The sequence below is a fragment of the Podarcis filfolensis genome, assembly GCF_964270895.1.
Source record: "Podarcis filfolensis genome assembly, chromosome: 4".
In the NCBI taxonomy this organism is placed as follows: domain Eukaryota; kingdom Metazoa; phylum Chordata; class Lepidosauria; order Squamata; family Lacertidae; genus Podarcis; species Podarcis filfolensis.
The window spans coordinates 44,746,693-44,769,566 of NC_139607.1; the positions used below are offsets into that span (position 1 = coordinate 44,746,693).

The window sequence follows — 22,874 nt, forward strand, 5'->3', positions numbered from 1 at the left end:
GGGTGAGAAAGAAAGAAAGAAAGAAAGAAAGAAAGAAAGAAAGAAAGATGCAGCTTTACTCATTCCCTGCCAGTTGTTTCTCCAGTCACAATTCCTCCTGCTCAGCCTCTTTTCTCACCCAAGTGTGGCAGTATATAACTATATAAGATGTAGTTTGGTATTAAGTCTGTGGTGTAAATATATACATAACAGTATATATATTGTCTGCTATATGGTTTTTTCTCTCCTAAAAATAAATGGGTGATTTAAATATTTAGCATTCTATATTTATACATGTGCTAGTGATCCATATAGGGCATATAGGGAAATAGGACAAATGCTGAGTACAAAAATTAATAAATATATTTCAAATTTTCATTTATTGTTTTATCCATTAGGTTATGTAATGAGTGCCACCTACTGGAATAGTACTGAACATGCATATACAGGGATAATATAGTACTGATAAAAAAATAATTATTGGAATATCAGTTCTTTGATACTTTCTCCCAAGAGCATAAAAAAAGCATTTAAGAAAAACGACCCAAAAACTATTTTGAATTTGAATGCTTTGACAAGGTTTATGCCACATTCACACAAAATCGTGGAAGGGGGACATTTAAACTTAAATAAAATTATGTTATGAATATATATCACTTGTCAGCCATGACCAGCAGTTTATTGTTTTGTAGGTTTAAATAATATTGCTATGAAACCTCACTGTCCTGGTCTTTTGGAGAACATTGGGAAGCATTTGTCCTCAGTTCCAATGTGTTAAAAGTCTTGAGTAAATACTGTAGTTGTGCAAAGTAAAAGCCATAATAGAAAAAGTAATACTATAATTATTGTACCAAAATTCTTTGAATAATATGTGTTTGCTCCCCTTTGTGAAAGAACTGCTTTTGACTTGACTAACAGCATTGAATTAATTAATGATAACGAAGCAATTCTTTGAATATTTATCTGTGACACAAAGCAGACTGAACATCAAGTAGATAAATGAACAGCCTGAATATAATTACTGCAATGTTTTTGTAGTGTATTTCTGGGGGGGAAAAGTTCCAAAGGTACAGATAAACATTAGAGCAATGTGGGTCAGCAACCTCCTCCAACTTAAAGTGCATTTTCATTACAGCCCATGAAGCTCCCCTTACAAACAAGCAAGGGTTGAGGAATATCTGTATAATAGAAAAGATGCATAATTGATGGGTGGTTCACACAATGTTTTTTGTATACATGAGCCGAAGTGACTGTCCTGATAGTATGAAAGAACCACTGCAATCTTGAGTGGTCTTGTAGGCTGCTTCTGTGTCCCCAATACTCAAAATATGTTTCTCCACACCAATATTTAACTTAAGCATAGTAGGAACTGCTTTAAAATGCTGTTCTTCATGTTGTCCATTCATTCCTTGTTATTCATTATGATGTTGTTGTTGTTTAGTCGTTTAGTCGTGTCCGACTCTTCGTGACCCCATGGACCAGAGCAGGCCAGGCACTACTGTCTTAGTTTGGTCAGACTCATGCTGGTAGAGTTTGGAGTTTGGATTTGATATCCCGCTTTATCACTACCCGAAGGAGTCTCAAAGCGGCTAACATTCTCCTTTCCCTTCCTTCCCCACAACAAACACTCTGTGAGGTGAGTGGGGCTGAAAGACTTCAAAGAAGTGTGACTAGCCCAAGGTCACCCAGCAGCTGCATGTGGAGGAGCGGGGAATCGAACCCAGTTTCCCAGATTACGAGTCTACCGCTCTTAACCACTACACCACACTGGCTCTCCACTTCGAGAACACTGTCCAACCATCTCGTCCTGTCATCCCCTTCTCCTTGTGCCCTCAATCTTTCCCAACATCAGGGTCTTTTCCAGGGAGTATTCTCTTCTCATGAGATGGTCAAAGTATTGGAGCCTCAGCTTCATGATCTGTCCTTCCAGTGAGCACTCAGGGCTGATTTCCTTAAGAATGGAGAGGTTTGATCTTCTTGCCGTCCATGGGAGTCTCCTCCAGCACCATAATTCAAAATCATCAATTCTTCGGCGATCAGCCTTCTTTATGGTCCAGCTCTCACTTCCATATAACACTACTGGGAAAACCATAGCTTTAATTATACGGACCTTTGTTGGCAAGGTGATGTCTCTGCTTTTTAAGATACTGTCTAGGTTTATCCTTACTTTTCTCCCAAGAAACAGGCGTCTTTTAATTTTGTGACGGCTGTCGCCATCTGCAGTGATCAAGGAGCCCAAGAAAGTAAAATCTCTCACTGCCTCCATTTCTTCCCCTTCTATTTGCCAGGAGGTGATGGGCCCAGTGGCCATGATCTTCGTTTTTTTGATGTTGAGCTTCAGACCATATTTTGCGCTCTCCTCTTTCACCCTCATTAAAAGGTTCTTTAATTCCTCCTCACTTTCTGCCATCAAGGTTGTGTCATCTGCATATATGAGGTTGTTGATATTTCTTCCAGCAATCTTAATTCCAGTTTGGGAGTTCTGCATATAAGTTAAATAAGCAGGGAGACAATATACAGCCTTGTCGTACTCCTTTCCCAATTTTGAACCAATCAGTTGTTCCATATCCAGTTCTAACTGTAGCTTCTTGTCCTACATAAAGATTTCTCAGGAGACAGGTGAGGTGATCAGACACTCCCATTTTACTCCACATACTGCTTAAGCCTGCCTTGTAGAATTTTAAACATAACCTTGCTAGCATGTGAAATGAGTGCAATTGTGCGGTAGTTGGAGCATTCTTTGGCACTGCCCCTCTTTGGAATTGGGATGTAGACTGATCTTCTCCAATCCTCTGGCCACTGTTGAGTTTTCCAAATTTGCTGGCATATTGAGTATAGCACCTTAACAGCATCATCTTTTAAATAGTTCAGCTGGAATATCATCACTTCCACTGGCCTTGTTATTAGCAGTGCTTTCTAAGGCCCATTTGACTTCACTCTCCAGGATGTCTGGCTCAAGGTCAGCAACCACACTACCTGGGGTGTACGAGACATCCATATCTTTCTGGTATAATTCATCTGTGTATTCTTGCCACCTCTTCTTGATGTCTTCTGCTTCTGTTAGGTCCTTACCACTTTTGTCCTTTATTATTGTAATCTTTGTACAAAATCTTACCGGCCCAGTGGTTTTTCCTACTTTCTTCAATTTAAGCTTGGATTTTGCTATAAGAAGCTGAGGATCTGAGCCACAGGCAGCTCCAGGTCTTGTTTTTGCTGACTGTATAGAGCTTCTCCATCATTGGCTGCAGAGTATACAATTAATCTGATTTTGATGCTGCCCGTCTGGTGAGGTCCATGTGTAGAGTCGTCTCTTGTGTTGTTGGAAAAGAGTGTTTGTGATGACCAGCTTGTTCTCTTGGCAGAACTCTATTAGCCTTTGCACTGCTTCATTTTGAACTCCAAGGCCAAACTTTCCAGTTGTTCCTTCTATCTCTTGATTCCCTACTTTAGCATTCCAATCCCCTATAATGAGAAGAACATCCTTCTTTGGTGTCATTTCTATAAGGTGTTGTAAGTCTTCATAGAATTGGTCAATTTCAGTTTCTTCAGCACCAGTGGTTGGTGCATAAACTTGGATTACTGTGATGTCAAAAGGTCTGCCTTGGATTCGTATCGAGATCATTCTATCATTTCTGAGACTGCATCCCAGTACAGCCACTCTTTGCCACTCTTTTGTTGACTATGAGGGCCACTCCATTTCTTTTACGGGATTCTTGCCAACAGTAGTAGATATGATGGTCATCCGAACTGAATTTGCCCATTCCCATCCATTTTAGTTCACTGATGCCCAGGATGTCAATATTTATTCTTGCCATCTCATTTTTTATCACATCCAACTTACCAAGGTTCATGGTTCTTACAATCATTATGCTCATAATGAATCACAGATTTTTTTAAAAATATCATTGTGGCAGTGATTGTTCATACTGGTTTTAGATGCTTATTTATTTAATTTTGTGTCAATTGCTCGTATTTTATTAGGCTGCCTGATGTTGAAATGTGCATGCCACCTTAGGGTAAAGGGAAGAATGAATGAATGAATGAATGAATGAATGAATGAATAAATGGAGTCTGATTCAGTCTGACTTATGGCCATGCCAATCCTTGGAATTTTGATCACTGCCAGGCTCCAAAAAATGGATACTTAAAGAAATGTAAAGTGTCCACAGTCCTAACAGAATGACACAGTACTTGTCATTCACTCATATGGCTTTCTACATCTTTTATTTTTAAACCAACATCTTTGTTTAAAAGAAGCGAGCTAATGTAACAGGATCAACACATGCTATTTGTTTTATTGATAAAACACAATGAAGTAATGGCCTATAAAGTTTCACTCAGGAAATGTGTACTTTTCCCAGTGCTGCTTGAATTTTAATGACCTTGTAATCCTGTCTGAAGAATACTATTTAATAGGCTGCCTGACAAACGCATTACAGGACTATTTAAAAAGTGTTGCTTCTCACCATTAACTTCAATACTTATATCTATTAAAATCCTGACATTACTAAACACCAGTATCAGTTAGTTTTTTAAAAAAAAAAACCCCACAGAATGTAGGTCTCTCTCTTGTTCTCTCAGAAAACAATTAATCTTTTCAGCAACTTTGAACTGGTGCAGTCCTCAGTCATCACTTGCATTTCTTTTCACAGAGATGGAGACCAAAGTGATGCAATGAGTGTTTTATCAGTCAGCCTATTAGAGTCCCATTATTTTCTGTCTTACATGACTTCATATAATGAATTTTTATAATTAAACTAATGACATACCTCTTCTCTTCTTTTTCCTCATTCTCTTTTTACTTTCAGGCCCCATTTATCTCTTAATTAATCATGGTTTCATTCTCCCTCTCTCACTCCCTTTTTTCTGTCAAAAAGTGTTCCATTACTTTAATTTCATTGTGACATATTTTAGTTTATCTCTCTCGTTTCATAACTTTGCTGACTGTTAAATAGTTTAAGGAATTAGGGAAATGTGTACATCATTCTGATCATATATACTGAAATTTTCTTTACTTATAAAATGTTTGCAGTCCCAGAAGTCCCTCACATCTTCCTCCCACCGCAACTCTCCTACCATCTCTTAAGACTGCAGTGGAAAAAACATGGCTGGCTGGCATTCCTGTATATGCACAGGCTGGGCACAGAAAATGTTGGCTGGAACAGCCCTTCAGAAATCTGTTCAAAGGCCCAAACTTTGTGATTTGGTCATACATGCAGGGAAATGCCTGCCTGGTGGTCATTTTCTTACTTTGGTAGCAGAGGTGATGCTGTCAAGTAGTGACAGGGTCAGTGGTAAACAACTGTGGCTAGAAGATACTGGTATAGAACAGGGAGGAGAACAACAGTAGAAATGAGAGAGATAAACTAAGAAGAAAAGTCATTGTTTGGCAGTGAGTGCAGGCAGAGGTTGGATGGCCATCATGTATGCTTTAACTGAGATTCCCAGCTCACAGAACTGTGAATGCAATTATATAGAACTTTCCAAAGGCCAAATATAAAAATAAGACATTTATATTCCACCAAGTGCTCGTTTCTTTAAATACAGTTTTTACATAATGTATGCATAACCAAAATCATATTCAAGAGCAATACAGGATGTCTCAAAGCCAAAGTTCTGTCAAAATATTTCTTCATTTAATAAATAGAAAAGAATCTCTACTTGTTGCTAAGCCCTGTATTGGATGCCTTGTTTCTCTGGCCTACCAGCAAGTCTTTAGCTGAATACCAAGAACAGGTCCTTCTCTGTGGTGGTTTTTAGAAAAGTTCCAAACCTTCCTATTTTAGCCTACTTTTGGGTAATTTTATGGCACTACGTTTTAATAATGGTTATTATCTGCTGCTATTTTAATGATACTTAATGCTGTTGTTTTAATAGCTTGTAATTACTTGTAAATTGATTGCTCAAGGTTTTAGTGCACTTATTAACTGCTGCTGTTTTTATATTGCATATTGATTTTTAAATTCCCGTAGTTTTTGTTTTGTTTTTTTCTTGTTTAAATAGCTTTCATTGATGGTTGTTTAATTACTATTTTGTAAACTGCCCTGAAAATCCTGATTGCATGAAGGGTAGTTTGAAAGCTGAACAAACAAATAACCTTAGTAGATTGATGTTTTACTGATTGCATACAGATAGCAACTCAATACATATTTGTTCAGACAGGCCTTTGGAGCATAATAAGAGGGGCATCATTTGAATTTGTATAATTTAATGCTGATTTGTCTGCTATACTTTGTACCATGTTGTTACTTTGTTTTTAATGTTGTAATTTTGCCGTTAACTGCCCTGGGCTCTTGTGAGGCGAAGAGCAATAGAAATAACAGTAATAACAGAAGCTGCTTCAGTTACCTCTCCCACAAGCTTCACATGCTTTATTTCCCTATCTGTTGGAGGACAAATGTAGGGAAGGTAGTCAGGAAAAGGTGTACAGTATGTCAGTAATATGTGTATGATCATATCGTTGGCAGAGACGTGCAAATGAAAACTTGTTTACCATTGATGTGTGTTATGCTGAAATATGTATCTTCCAATCACAGATATATTTTGTTGCTACTTCCAACAATATATATATATATATATATATATATATATATATATATATATATTAATGTAAGAAGAGATGCAGTATGAAAGAGGACTCACATCAACAGACCCTCCAATGTCCCTATTTTCCAGGGACATCCCTGATTTAAAGAAGCCATCCCTGATTTAAAGAAGCCGTCCCAGTTTCTTATTTGATCCCGGAATGTCCCACTTTTCCTTAGGATGTCCCTATTTTCACTGGATAAGTGTTGGAGGGTATTGAGTTATCCAACCCCCCGAGCCGTCTGAAGGCAATCCTGTATAGGGAAGTTTTTTTAATGTTTAATGTTTTATTATGTTTTTATATATGTTTGAAGCTGCCCAGAGTGGCTGGGACAACCCAGAAAGATGTATGGGGTATAAATAGTAAAATTATCATTATGGAATGGAATGTCCCTATTTTCATCGGAGAAATGTTGGAGGGTATGCATCAAATATCAGAAAATAACTAATGACCATTATTTTTTTCAACCTATGTATAGCAACAGTACAGCAATACTGGCCTACACTACAGGGTTGTTGTGAAGATTACAACAATAAAGCACATAAGGCACTTTGAATACTTGAAATTTGGCAAAATACAAGTTTAATATGAACGTCATCAATTTTCAACTGTAATACCAAATCAGATTAGACGGAAAGTATCAGATACCTACTACAAATTAGAATGTATAATTTCAAACATAAATGAATATTATCACATTACTGATGCAAAAATCAGTAGCTCTCAGTTTAGTTAATATCTAGAAAAAGAAATTATAAGGGTTAAAATTGTCAGGAAGCCTCACTGCCCAATCCTTGATATGTTGGATTCTCTGTGAGTTTATTCAGTGGGTCAAGGAAAGGAACTTTACACCTGCTCAAGGCCACTTTTCTGTTCTTACTTGACATTTTATTGGGTTAAGACCTAGCGTTGAAAACAGATGTCAACGCTGGACCTCATAATCCCTTTTACAAATTAAGTCATATCAGAGGAGGCAAATTAGTTTCAACATTGTCTTTAAAAAATCCCTCTCAGCAGCCTCTTTCTACATGCCGTCATATGCACAAAAGAGAGCTAGTAAGGAATAATAACTCTATTAAAAGTGACAAACACACTGAAAATAATTCCCTCTGCATTGTATAATATATTAGGGACAGAATGCCAACAACTGCTTATCATAACACAGAAAACATGAAAGCACTTGTCTTGAAATCCTGATTTATTATTAGATCCATACATTCAAATACCAGCTTATAATAGAAAACTAAATCAACTGAGTTCAGTAAGATTTGAGTTCTCTTGATTTCACATATGTCTAGCTCAGTCAAGCACAAAACTGCTAATGCCATCACATCTGAGAGGCTTTTATGCAGGGTTTGACACAATAAGAATCACAAGGCAGACAAAGGGAGATTTTTCTTTTGAAGGATGAAAATAAAAATGTTGCTAAGCTAGAGAATAATTTCTTTGAATTTAGGGGAATGAGAACAAGAAAAACAAACAACTGTTCAACATTGACGAGAGCTGTTAGTACCAAGAAATGACACAGTGATGAGGCGGCAGGCTGGCAGTAGAGACCAAAATTCAATATTCATTGAATCAGGTAAGATGTTGGAGTTTTCTCTTTCCCTATTTGAAAGCTATGTACTACCAAGGATTTGTAGGCTTATACAAGGTGACCAGTTTCTTTTCCTCCACAACCATCTCTAGGTTGGCCTCTTAGAAGAAATAACCAGCTCCTAGCACTTAGGAGGGTTATACATTTAAAATTAAAAGGCATACAGAAACCACAAGCTGAATGAAACTAATTCATACAACTGTGGACTATATATATTTTTTAAAACCCAGACACAACTAGTTTCTTATTCTTCTCCTGAGATGCTATCTTGCAACATGAAAGTCAAATCTGCTATATATTGCATTTAAATCCCCAGCTGACATACCAATGTCATACCAGTGGATTAAAGTCATAAAACCACAATCTCAGAAGATATTGAGTATCATCCAATGAGTCACCCTATGACTTATTTAAGGAGGATACTGGCAAGCTGGAAAGTGTGCAGAGGAGGACGGCCAATTTATTATTATTATTATTATTATTATTATTATTATTATTATTATTATTCACATGCCACCCTATACCCGCAGTTCTCAGGGCAGTTCACAACATAAAACCACAATATAAAAAATATAAAATACATAATAAAGACAAAGACAACCCAATATTTCTCCCTTCTACAACACATTTTAAAAGGGCATCAGATGTCAATCATCCAAAAGCTTGGTTAAAGAGGAACGTTTTCGCCTGGTGCATACAGGTAATGAAAGGCCAGCCAAACCTCCCTGGTGAGAGCATTCCACAAATAGGGAGCCACTGCAGAAAGGCACATGAAGAAGGGCCTCATATGGAGAGAGGTGAACCCTTGAAGATGATCAAGGGTCTGGAAACCAAGCCTTATGAGGAATGGTTGAGGGAGCTGGGTGTGTTTAGCCTGGAAAAAAGGAGTCTGAATGGAGATATGATAGCCATCTTCACATATCTATAGGGCTGTCACATGGTAGATGGAGCAAGCTTGTTTTTTCCTTCTCTGGAGGGAAGGACTCAAACCAATAACTTCAAGTTAAAAGAAAGGAGAATCCGACTAAACATCAGGATGAACTTTCTGACACTAAGAGCTGTTCAACAGTGCAACAGATTCCCTTGGGAGGTGGTGGACTCTTCTTCATTGAAGTTTTTAGGCAGAAGTTGAATGGCGACCTGCCATGGATGCTTTAGTTGAGATTCCTGCATTGCAGGGGCTTGCACCTTTGGGGTCCCTTCCAACTCTACAATTCTATAATTCTACGATTTCCGGATCGATTTCAAAAAATCCCACTGGAAATACAGTTATATCCATGTGGTGATGGCAGGATTGAGTTAGTGGCTCACGTGATTCTGACCTACACTCTGTATAAAGATATGAGGAGTGAGGTTATTACCCCTCTACTGCTGTCCATGCCAGGTTGCTCAACCGTTGCTACTGTGTCCATTCTTCTAGCAGATCAAGATAATCAGGTGACAGCAAAAACAGCAATTTTTTTAGCAAGGGGTAATTAGAATAAGATCTATTATTTTATTATTGATATAAACCTCCAAAATGTATTTTGTATAATTAAGCTTTCACCTCTATCTTCAGTACATTTTATCTTATTTTATTGCTATGGCTAGTGGCTGATGCAAATAAAGATTCTTCTGATCTGATCTATGATTTTTAAGAAAATGTGTATAGAATTGCAGCCTTAGTATTGCAGAGAAAGGTCTTATTTAAAATGATCTACCTGACTATACATAATAATTATGTATCCTATATATATATATATATATATATAAAGGTAAAGGTAGAAGGCCCCTGACAGTTAAGTCCAGTCGTGAACGACTCTGGGGTTGCGGCGCTCATCTCGCTTTACTGGCCGAGGGGGCTGCCGTTTATCCGCAGACAGTTTTTCCGGGTCATGTGGTCAACATGACAAAACCAGAGCAGCGCACGGAAACACCATTTACCCTTCCACTGGAGCGGTACCTATTTATCTACTTGCACTTTGATGTGCTTTTGAACTGCTAGGTTCATTAGTGATAATGTGAATATTTGATATTGTTACTTTGCTATTTCAGTGCATAAAGGAAGGTTTCCACTGAAACACACTGGACAATTTACTATTTTATTAAAATTCCCTGGATTTTTAAGCACCATTTTGAAACTTGCCTCTTTTATGCTCTCCTCCAACTGAAGAACCAGTCTTTGCTCCTGTCAAGATCACTTTAGTATTTCATTTGCCTTCACTGATACAGCCTATAGTACTAATCAGTTCTACTGCCTGGATAAGATAGAGGCAATCAAAGGTGGCAGAGGAATTGAACATCATAGTGCATCACAGAATGTAAAGTGATATCAAAGAAGTAAGGGAAGGTGGTAGTTCACCCAACACATGCAGGACAAAGTGAAAGATGCTCAAAAAACAGAATCATGAGGAAGTTTATGTGTCTTTATGTGATAGGAGATCTGACTGAAGAATACTGTGTAAAATGAAACTACTCAAACTGCTTCAACAACAACAACAAAACCCTACTGCATCAAATTTATGGATGGAACTGGAAGGCTGTTATGCACTTCAGCACTGCCCAACTTAATCATTCATTCATAAAATCAAATGAAAAATGATATTTTCTTCAAAAAGATGAGTGTGTGTTTCTCTCTCTCTCTCTCTCTCTCTCTCTCTCTCTCTCTCTCTCACTTCATCTCTCTCTCTCAGTATCTACACACACACACACACACACACACACACACACACACACACCCTGTATCACTGATCTTAACCAGACTACACTCGGTAAGGTAGGGATGGCTAACCTTTTTCAGGCCAAAGGCTGCATTGACCTATGGTCAACCCTCTGAAGGCACTGTCAAAGTTCATGTGGCAAATTTTAATTTTTTTAACAAATGACACATTTGAGGAGTGGTGTAGGGTCACAAAATCTGGTGACATGACAGAATCACAACAGGACACCCTAAAAAGTGGCCAGTAAAATATGTATCATGGTATCACAGTGTAGCTTCGACTGGCCAGCTGAACCAGGTAAGGAAGAAACATATTTACAATGGAGAAATAATCCAGTCTAATATATTGGAATATGATTATATCCTGAACTACAAGTAATAAAATAATACAACTACAAAAAATAAATATAATGGAAAGAAACAGTCTGGAGGAATGCAAGTTTCTTTCCTTACCCTAGCTAGGCAAGATAGCACTAGCAACATTTATTATTCATCCCAAAATGTTATTTCTACTCAATGAACTCAACAAACTAGAAACGGATGATTCCCAATTAAGAGAATGACTAACAATAGTACTTTAATTTATCTGAAATGATAAACCTCAAAACACTGCAAATGTAAGCTGCCTAGAGTCCCTTTCAGGGAAAAAGTTGCGAAATAATAATAAAAAATCACACAACAGACAAAGAAGACCTAGGACCTAAAATGTTTTTCATCCACCAACCCTGAGCTAAAAATTTGGAATAATTTTCATCAGAAACTTTCAGCAGCTATTTCACCACTGACCTCCATATAAACAAATGAACTACAGAGAATCAATTGCTTACCACTTGAAACTCATAAATCTGGGCTCAGCAAAATATGTTATAACTTGGTAAATGATTCAGAGATGGATCCGTAATTTCATATTAGCAGGCAGTAGAAGCATTTAGTCAAGCAAGGTCTCAAATGTTCAGGTTTTTTGAACTTACACACATAGTGTGTAACAACTAAACATGGACAGTGATGCCAATGTTCAGTCTTTGAAAATATTTGTCTTGGTACAAGCTCAAAAAAAACTAATTAGAAAAAATTATCTATTACCCTCTGACATCGCATACAGTCTGTTACAACCCATATATAAAAGAAGATGAGCGAAGGATCTGGGAAACTGCAACCTTACTATATAGGCAGAATGGTCTTGGTTGTTCAAATGTGTTCTGAGAACATTAATAAGAATAAAACTGAAAGAAAAAAATTTCAAATCCATATATCAACGCTACCTCACCCCTCACAAATCAAACATGATATATTGACTGAATTAATTTTGTTGGGACTTGAAGGAAATCAAAAGTCGACAATAGCCACATATTCTAGGTGTGATCTATGGTGTGTAAATTGTTAAAGGGTACTGCAACCATTGCTGCTCCTATGACTCAGTAGGTAGAATTTACGTTGTGTGTGTTTCAGCCCTTTACTAGTTCAGTTCTCTGTAACTTGGGCTCAGAGTTAGTCCTGTTTATAACCTGTTTAATAAAGCAACATTGTGTTGTTGCATGGTGCAGCTGTGTGAGTAGATGCACAAGGAACCACCAAAGGTTATTACTTTGGAGATGCATACAAAGTGACTTTTTCGAACAGGATCCTTGACATAAGTCAAGGCATTTTGGGATACTGCGTATCAAGAAATCTCAAATCTGCATTTCTTTGTTTACTGAAAACAGAGCTAAGAGAGAAAGACTTGCATGTTGCTACTAGCCTACTAACAGGTGCTAAAATATGTAACACAACTCTGGAAAGAAAAGTGAATCCTAACATTAAAGGAGTGAATACAGAAGGTCTTGGAAATTGCTTTGATCACAAAACCTACTTACCAAAGAGGATAACCAAGAAGTAGAAAATTTTATAGAAAAACGGGCATCTTTCGTCAATTATTAGAATTTTTAAAATCTATGATAATACAATTATTTTCCACTAATATAATCATTTTTTCCCTATCTACTATTATCTGTAGTACTAATCGTATTTATCATTCAAGTTCTCCATATAAAAGATTAAAATAAGCACAAAAGGCTATGATTTAACTATTAACACAAACTTAAATTGCTTATGTGGAATTCAGAAGCAGTTTCTGAGCATTAAAAAAGAAAGAATAGTTCTTCATTCCCCCCTTTTTTCATTTAGTACCTTGAGTTCTGCGTTCTGCTTCTTTAGGCCTTCTACAGTGTAAGAAATCTCCTTCCATGATTCAAGCCTGGCTTTTGCACATTCCAGAACCTGCTCAGCTTCTTGCTTGGCTTCCAACCACTGTGTTGAATCTTTCAACATTTCATGTAATTGCTGTCTTCGGTTCTGAAGGTGCCCCTGGACTTCATCCCACTGGTTCTGTATCTTTTCAACTGGTGACATACAAGGGAAAACCAATGAAATAATTATTTGGGGAAAAATTATCTGACCACTCTGACCAAGTTCTCCACTAATTTGCATGACAAATACAGACAGTCAGGAAAGGTTCATTAGAGAAGAGTTAAAGGAGATTTTTATATAATTCAGGCATCACTGATTTATTACAAAGTAACCCAAAAGTATCACACATAAAACATCTATTCATCACATTATTTTTACACAAAATTCATACTTCCTTTTACTATGGAAACTGAGAATAGCTTTTGAAATAGAAAAGACAATCCTTTTCAACTAAGTGTGGAAACAATATACTTAACATTATTCGTCTGTCGTTTATTTCAACCCAACAGTAGTGCACTAGAAAATAAAGTTATTCCTTACACCTGATCAAAATTGGTTCTCTATCTATTCATCTTCCATCCTTAACTATTTTGTAAGCAAAGAAAGTGAATGCTTTGTAATGTTTCTGTGAAGTATGTATGAAGCAAGCATATTTTGGAAAAAGTTCAGAATCTGTTCCAAACATACATGTGTCAATACACATTCAGGGAATGGATGCAATCTAGGATAGCACCTGATCAACAATAGGGACATGGTAATTGCACAGGATATCATTCCCTATATTGCAGGTGTTCAGGTCATTGCTTATGAAGCAAAAATGGCAGCATATGTACAGGATAAAGTCTGCAAAATCTTTTATAGCTTATTAGCAGTCATTTTAAGTGTTTCTTTGAAGATGGATGTTTAAGTATTCCTAACGCCTTATTCACAAAGCTGAGTTTTGTGTGAAGGGATTTATCAGTTTATGAAACATTTCCCTTGCTTGCCTGACCTCCACTATTAGAGGGCAAGCAGTTTGTAAAAAAAGAACATTCCTTTAAAACATTTTCTATGGATGTGAGCTCAATAGCAGGAAAATGGTAGAGAAGAATTTTTGCAGCCCGACTTAGAGCCCTGGCTAGGGTTATGGCTTAGCCTCATAAAACCTCAAACATTACAATGAACATATGGTATTCAGTGGAGGGAAAAATGAGTTCTTTCGCTAGCCAGTGACCCTTATTTGAGAGCATGAAGAGCTCTTTCCTATGAACGTTATACAGAACTCTGAAAAAGCCAAGAATAAAAAGGTGCCAACTGTACAAATCCATTGCTCCAGAAAGGATTCTTTCTAGCTTTAGAGAAGGAAACAGGAAATTAATAGTGTCTTTCTTACTCTTTTTCCAGATAAAACATTCCTCATGAGAACTGAAGGCAATACAGTCCAATGGGATAGATGAGATGAGTAATGATTTGAGCCACTGAGTTGTGGCATTATAGCCAGTGTGGTTTACAGTTAGGGTGGTGAAGTAAGAACAGGGAGATCCATGTTGAAATTTGCATTTAGCCATGAAACTCACTGTGTTACCTGGGGCCACTTTCTCAGCCTAACTTCACAGGTTGTAAGGATAAAATGAGTCAGGGGGATAGAGAGTCAGTCTCTATGACCTCCTTGAAGGAAGGGCAGGATGAAAATATTAAACAAACAAAGCAGCTGTGATCATTTTCATTTACAAGCAGCAATATGATCTGCTGCCTATCATTGGCAGCAACACAAAAGAGCTTATGAGAACATCTGGGCACCCTATAATGACCCATATATAAAAATCATATGTGATGCTAAAGTCACTGGGTGTAGATTTCAATTCTAATGCAACCCGGAGGTGTTTTTTCTGCTCCCCACCTCTTCCTCCCTACGTTCCTCCAAGCTGATTCCATTCTTGTTTGTATGAAAGCTAAGGAAAGTTAATAAAATAATTAAAGACACAGTGATAGGATCTGCTCAGTAATAGCATTACATCTACCGCATTTTTCGCCCCATAGGACGCACCGGCCCATAGGACGCACCTAGTTTTTTGGGGGGGAAATAAAGGGGGGAAAAATATTTCCCCCCCAGGTGCGCTGCGCTAAGCCAGAAGCCTAGGGCGTGCTGAGCTCAGCGCGCCCCAAGCTTCTGGGTGCTGGCAAGGTCTCCGCTAGCCCTGGGAGAGCCGCGCGGCTCTCCCACGGCTAGCGGAGCGCTGTGCTAATCCCGAAGCTTGGGGCGTGCGGAGCTCAGCGCCCCCAAGCTTCTGGGTGCTGGCAAGGTCTCCGCTAGCCCTGGGAGAGCTGGGTCTCCCACGGCTAGCGGATAGCTTCCTGAAGCCTGGAGAGCGAGAGGGGTCGGTGCGCACCGACCCCCCTCGCTCTCCAGGCTTCAGCGAAAGCCTGCATTCCCCCATAGGACGCACACACATTTCCACTTCATTTTTGGAGGGGAAAAAGTGCGTCTTATAGGGCGAAAAATACAGTATATACTTTTATAAAGTTGAAGATTTTAAGGCCAAATTTGCTGTAATGCCACAGGTCCAAAGACTGGAACTGCTCCAGCTACCAGCACATTCAGATTCACTTCAGTCGAGGAGGTTTGCCAATTTCAAAGTTGCTATTCAATTTATTTTGCATCCTCCTGAGGTGCCTCATCAGTTTAGTCAGGAAGTACTGACACTGGAGCAAATTACATTTAAAAGCCAAACATTGGATAACTGTGTTGCAACATGTTTACCATTGATTCTGCAGTCAGAAAAGGACAAGATCAGCAAGTAAAGGCACTAACTTGAGACCTATTTTTATCACGTTTCTGTTTTGCCATAGTTCATTTATGGATAAGCTAAATACAATTCTCTTCACAGGTAAAATGAAAAGACTGATGCCAACTATCTGCACTATTCTTTCTCAAGCAAAATGGATTTATGAGCAAAATCAATAAACACATTTAATAGGTTAGATCTAAAGGGTAAATGAATATTATTTGAAAGTGGAGCTATAGCTAGTGGTGCTTGTGTCAAGACAGATGTTATTACTTAAAAATATTCTAACACCTTAATTAATACTATCAATTATGCCACTCTGATCTAGCCACAATTTTTGGGCTAGCTTCCTTCTCCAATATTCACCTGAGTTCCACAAGGAAAGAACCCAAGCAAAATATCAAATTGTTGTGATTACTATTTTTCTTGTTAATTTATTAGCTGTGATGTGATCAATCACCTCAAGGCAATGTACAATAAAAAGGCAAAACAGCAAACAAACAAACACAATGTCTTTGCTGTTTTCTAGAAAAAGCAGATAGTGGGTGATTGTCATATCTCAACAGGAGCAGCCACACAAAAAGTCTTTCTCGGAGTTACTGCAAAACAGGCTTCTGAGATCTTTGGAACTTGCAGGAGAAACTCTTTCACAGACCACAGAAATCTGCTGAGCATAAAAGGGATAAGGTAGTCTTCTCAAGTAACCTGGTCCTGAGCTATAGAGGGCCTTACATGTACCAACACATTGAACTTGGCCCAGTAGTATATTGGCAACTAGTGCAAATCTGGCAAGCAGGGTATTAAATGCTGGCTGTAATTTGTCCCCACAAGGTACCTAGTTTCTGCAACCTGCATTCTGCAAACTTGAAGCTTCTGGACCAACCCCAAGGGTATCCCCAAGGAGAGTGTATTGATGAGGTTACCAATGAAATATTCAAACTATCCCAATCCAGCAACAACAGTGGCTGTCTGACCAATCAAAGCTGGTAATAACCACTAACAACTACCAGCCTCTGTTTGAAAAACAGTCCAGCCAATTGACTCTTGGAAAACTGTCAGCCCAAGCTCTTAGCATTTGTTGTTGTTGTTTAGTCGTTTAGTCGTGTCCGACTCTTCGTGACCCCATGGACCAGAGCACGCCAGGCACTTCTGTCTTCCACTGCCTCCCGCAGTTTGGTCAAACTCATGTTGGTAGCTTCGAGAACACTATCCAACCATCTCGTCCTCTGTCGTCCCCTTCTCCTTGTGCCCTCCATCTTTCCCAATGTCAGGGTCTTTTCCAGGGAGCTCTTAGCATAGTTTAGGGTAAAAGATAACAATTATCCTTTGCACAAACCTTCTGCAGGTTTTACTAGTTTTTTGTGATGGTGGGGGGTGGTTGTTTATTTATTTATCTATCCCAGCAAGCTCTCCTTGTTACAGCCTTGTAACACTGACTTTTTTAGACACAAAGAATCAAAATGGAGGGAGGGAGAACACTACCGTATAAAACGAGCAGAAAAGGAGGTGTTTTATTCTTTTCAAGTTCCATTTTGTAATACAAAATGTAATTTATTACTTATATATGTAAGGATATTAAACTGTTGCTTTCCTTTCTATGTTGCTAGTTTAAAAATGGTTTAATATGGGATTTTAAATTTGGTTTTAATACCAACCTGGAAGTGCACTATATAAATATTATTAGAGTTGGCATTATTTAAATATATGCACATTTATCAAGAGCTAGAACATTTCAGATTATAAAAGAAAAATGTAAAAAACAGTTTGTGGTGCATAACCTGCATATCATTCTGCCATCATTTGGGCCAGAAGTACATTAACGCTGTTTCAAATTTATCAGCATTAATCCTTTTAATGTGATTTTTGCCCTCAATATTTCTTCCATTTACCCCAACTTTTCAATTTTCAACTCCTTTGCAAGTATATGAAGTATGTTCCCCATTCTAAAGTGGAAACATTTTCTCATTCTTAGCACCCTGAAAATCTTATGGGTTTTTAAAATGCCATTCACAAAAAAAGCCATTTTTTTTGTTTTGTTTTAAAGGAGACTGTAACTAGCTTTGATTTTTAAAATATATATATATAATCAAGTGAAATATAAATTTAATAAAATAAATGAATAAATGTCATCCTTGAGCACAGGATGCTACATAAGGCTTAAGACACTTGTTTCAAAAAGAAACTGTGATTTCTTTATATCCAGTTAAGTTCAATTGTAAGTATTGTTTAAGCACAAAATAAAGTTCAGTCCTTGTGGGTCTAAGCTGGTTTAGAATTTGTGGAATTTTTCTGCTCCAGTGAGAGCACAGGCCCTCATTTGGTGTTAAGAAACAGGTTGTTAAGAAGAATGCTGTGTGCCAACTATGCTTTTTAAAAATCTTTCTCAAGGCTTTTGATTTATTAAATTCTGTCACTAAATAATAATACCTTTCTTTGCTTTTTCTCACACTGGGCTACCTGGTAGGTTTTCTCTACTCATCGGTGATGCCTTACATTTTTGCTCTTTATATAGCACAGGCACCTTATAGATGAAAAAATGAAATCCCCCAAGGGGTCTTTCAGAAACCCGTGAGTATTCTAAAGTAGCTGTAGAGAGTGTTACCAACATATTTAGGTTTTAGAATAATCTAGCACATCAGGTAAAGAACTGTAGCTGAATTAAATAGCAAAGATCAGCAAAGTATTGAAAGATCTAATCTCCCCCTTCTCAAAATATTTTGAAGAATGTTAAGGAAACAACTCATTAATTTTTGCCCATTCTTCATATTGCGGTTATTAACTAAAGGTGATGATGTATGTAATTATTTATTCTTAGTCCAGTGTTCCGCTCATACTTATGCTTGAACTTTGACTGAATTCTTAAACAAGCTGTCTGAGGGAACAGAGTTTCTAATTAGGAATTTAGCTGCTGTTCATGGATGAAGGAACTTTTAATAATCATTCCAACAAAACATATTTAAAGGGAATCTTTCTCCAGTAGTGCATTTAGAAATGGGACATGGAAATAATAAAATGGCGTTCCATTTTCTCTGAACATAAACAGAACATTATTAGCATTATTAAAATAAAGCAACTCTACTGAGGCACTTAAAACAGTTTTATACTTACTGATGCAAAAATATTATGGTCAGCTTTGCAGTTTAAAGCTAGAAATGTGTGAAATACATTACCTACCTAATGAAGCATAAAGCCAACAATTTTGGATTTTTCAATGCTACAACCCCCATTGCTGACTGTCACACATCTGTATTTACACTGTATTTCCTGATAGTTCTAGCAGCATATCTGCTAATAAGAATGAATAATGTATTCCAGCTACTGTCTTCCTCATCTTTTTCTTTTGTTCTGGTACTTTCAGAAAAAAACATATAAAGGTTTTCCTTGTCTCTTGGATCTTACTAAGGTGAAAATCTTATGATTACTTCAAATATGGCAAAATTCCTATGCATGAAACATGAAGACTAAAAAAATGGCATCCAGGTTCTGTAGACTATCATGTTTCATTGTCATCATCATTGTCTGCTTATTTGTATGCCATTTCCCCAGAAATGTGTACACAAACTGGCTCACAACATATCAAATGAATAAAAATAAGGGCATTCTATGACATTTGAAGCAGCCCTTAAGTGTTATCTGTAAACATATAAAGGCCATACATTTCCTCTTGCTTTCCTAGATTAGTAATACAAGATTCTACAGCTAACCCTCTAACTGGGCTTTTCACAGGTAACCTGTGAAGAGATGCGCATAGAATATTTTCTGTGTATATAGTTATTTATTAATTGCTTTCCAAGATGATGTGCAAAATATAATAAAAAATGCATAATCTTTAAATGTTGTTCATGTTCTTAGAATTCTGCTATGGGAGTCATTATAGTAAGCAAGCAAGCAATGGGGTGCTATCCAGATGTTATGGAAAAGATCTCTCATTAGCCATGGCCACTGCTGATGCTGGCTGGGACTTATGGTAGTTGTAGCCCCAAACATCTGCAAAGCAACATGTTGGCTATCCCTTTTTAGGTAAACAATATCTGATGATGGTCTTTCAACAGAGAGGGCAGAGAGAAACAAATGGCCTTCTATGTCACTTTGGAAAGTTAGAAAAGCCTCACATACACGTCTTTTGCTAAATAAATCACACACACACACACACACACACACACACAAAATTATAGAACTGTTTAAAACATCTCACATTGTGTTGGAATACTCTCTGAAAAGCCATCATTTGTATGCCACCATTTGATGGCATACAAACTTACAGAATTAGGCACTGTTAAGATGTGCCTGCCTTTTCAAAATCTGATCTTTAGGAAATTAACGGTTTTATCATTTAAGATTTAATGAGCAATTTTTTTTAATGTACAACAATTCACATGAAAAAACACAGTTTAGAATGCACCTATGAGAGCAAAGTGATGGAGAACATGTCAGATATGACACCTGGTACTGTTTATCACTCACAACATGGAAATATTTACATCACAAGACATATCTCTTTGGCAAACTAGAATAAGCTTTGCCCTTTAAAGGACTGACTGCAGAGCTGAAATATTTCCTCACTTGTCATAACATTTAGATTAGCATCTGCTAACTTTAACATGCACCTTTTATATGAAAAGTAAATGTTTTACAACAGATAAAGTGTTCAGAATGGATTAGGGGCCATCAATTCTGATTTCTGATTAGTCACTTAAATTGCTTTCAACCATCATTTTTAAATTGGGCACCACAATAATGGAAAATGAGAATGGCCCCTGGATTTGTGAATAAAAAGGTAAAATATATAACCACATATTTTGTTTTTACAGTTGTACCTTGGTTGTCGAATGGAATCTGTTCCGGAAGTGTGCTGAAGTTTCGAAAACATTTGACAACCAAGGCGCAGCTTCCGATTGGCTGCAGGGAGCTTCCTGCACTCAATCAGAAGCTGCGAAAGCCATGTTGGACATTCAGGTTCCAAAGAACGTTCGCAAACCGGAACACTCACTTCCGAGTTTGCGGTGTTCGTGAGCCAAAACATTCGAGTTGCAAGGCATTCGAGATCCAAGGTACAACTGTATTATTAAATGTTTTAACATGAAGTGGTTGTCCTAAAACAGTTTATAGAAATCTTTCTTTTAAAAAAGCACTTAAAGCTCACCATTAGTTCCTTACTATTGCTGGAGTGGTATTTTAAACTCTCAGCCCACCCTTCTAACCAACCTCAAAGTGAGTTGGTCCTTGTCCTGACTACATACATCCCATTCTTGACTCTTGATGTGCTTGGCTAGTCCTTATTAGATGGGCTCCGGTCTAGAATACAATAATGAACAGCAACAATCTCTTAAATAACTTGTTTTTAATAAAATAATTTTGGTTTTGGACACTAAGGTTACCCCAAAGAAGGGAAATTAATTTATTATTATCATAATGATCCTGTATTGGGTCAGGCAGGAAGAGCAGATTCAAAGGTAATGCAGTAAGTGAGAATTTTCTTAATACACCTCCAATGACAAAGTGCAGCATAGCCTGACCCACTTCATTGATTACAACATAGCTTTCCAAACTGTGGGTCGCAACACGTTAGTGTGTCTGCTGCAGTGTGTAGGTGTGTCGCGTGAACGCTACCTGCGCTTCTTCTGGGGCTGGAAAGGGGTTAGTTTAACCTCCGGTGTGCTAGTAAAACTTAATTACTGTGTCACCAAAAAGAGTGTGTCACCAACATGAAAAGTTTGGAAACTCTGGATTACAACATTAATATACAGTATCTATGTGTGTGTTCATATTCCTATAATGAGAGCAATTTCATATTTACAGTTACATAATTTTTACTGCTTGATAAACTATGGCTATTATGAAGTTTAATCACATATAATTGTGATGCATTTCTTAACTCAGATCATCACTTAATGGGAAGAAGGCTGGAATGAGATAAAGAAAGCACTGTTTGAGATAAGATATCTGTGACAGTGGCTACATTATCAGTAACAATGTGACAGTAGAGTTTATCATAAAGCAGTGACTTTAGAATTTATCATGCTCATTGTGCTGACAGTATTTAATTTCTCCAATAGAAAGAGATGCTAGGATAACCCTCTGATTTGGAAAGCAATTTTCCCTAATCCCAGATGTAAGTGAATGTGCATATCTCAGCTGAATTTGTATATTCTCTAGCCATTATGCACAATCTCCAACATGCCTTGGGAAATGTGCATTCAGTGGCTGGATTTTGTATAGGATCAGAGATACTTCACACACTCATTTCCCTATTGGGTAACTCTTCTTTAGCTGGGTAAACTTCCATCCCCTGCTTAAATACCCATGATGACGGACTCCATGGTCCAGCACCAGTGTGTGTGTATCAAGGAGAGAAAGAGTGTACACTTTTCCTCTCCCTGGAATCCCCCCTGTGCAGTGTAACAGACCTGGTAACAGCTGAGATTTGTTTAAAAGGGTCTGGACTCCCACTGCTTCTTCCTGCTGCTTGGCTGATCAGTGGTAGGTTATGTTGTTGGTCATTTAAGATCTTGCAGTAGGCCATAAGCAGCTCTGATAACCTCTAGCCTGGATTACTGTAAACTGTGGGGCTGCCTTTGAAAATGGTTCATAAGCTCCAGTCAGTACAGAATGCAACAGTCAAGATGTGAACATACAACACCAGTTCTGGCTTGTCTGCACTGGCCTCCCATTAGTTTCCAGACTTATTTCTGGTTTTGACATTTAAAGCCTTATATGGGTCAGGACCCCAATACCTAAAGGATCACCCTCTTCCCATATGAACCTGCCCAGAAGTACAGAGAGTGGTGAGCAGAGAATAGTCCTTTTCCACAATATCCCAACATCTTTGGAATGTCCCAGGCCTAGCACCAACTTTACTTACATTTCAGTGCTAGTTATAAATGCTTTTAGTTAACCGGACTTACGTGCAGCTTGAATGATACTGTTGTTACAGTTACTCAATCCAGGTTTTAGTGTGCATTTTTAATAATATTATATCCTGTTTTAATATGACTTCGTTTTTAATGTTTTATTGTATTATAT

At 37.7% G+C, this 22,874-nt stretch overlaps 1 protein-coding gene across 20 annotated transcripts in view; it reads right to left on the reverse strand.

Annotated features, from left to right (window-relative positions):
• DMD (dystrophin) overlaps positions 1 to 22,874 on the reverse strand; it is a 953,416-nt gene that overhangs the window by 236,822 nt on the left and 693,720 nt on the right. For all 20 annotated transcript variants that reach the window (XM_083612216.1, XM_083612211.1, XM_083612219.1 and 17 more), the window contains one exon: positions 13,027 to 13,238. In XM_083612216.1, the coding sequence (XP_083468342.1) occupies positions 13,027 to 13,238 (212 nt within the window). The remainder of the gene's footprint in view (positions 1 to 13,026; positions 13,239 to 22,874) is intronic.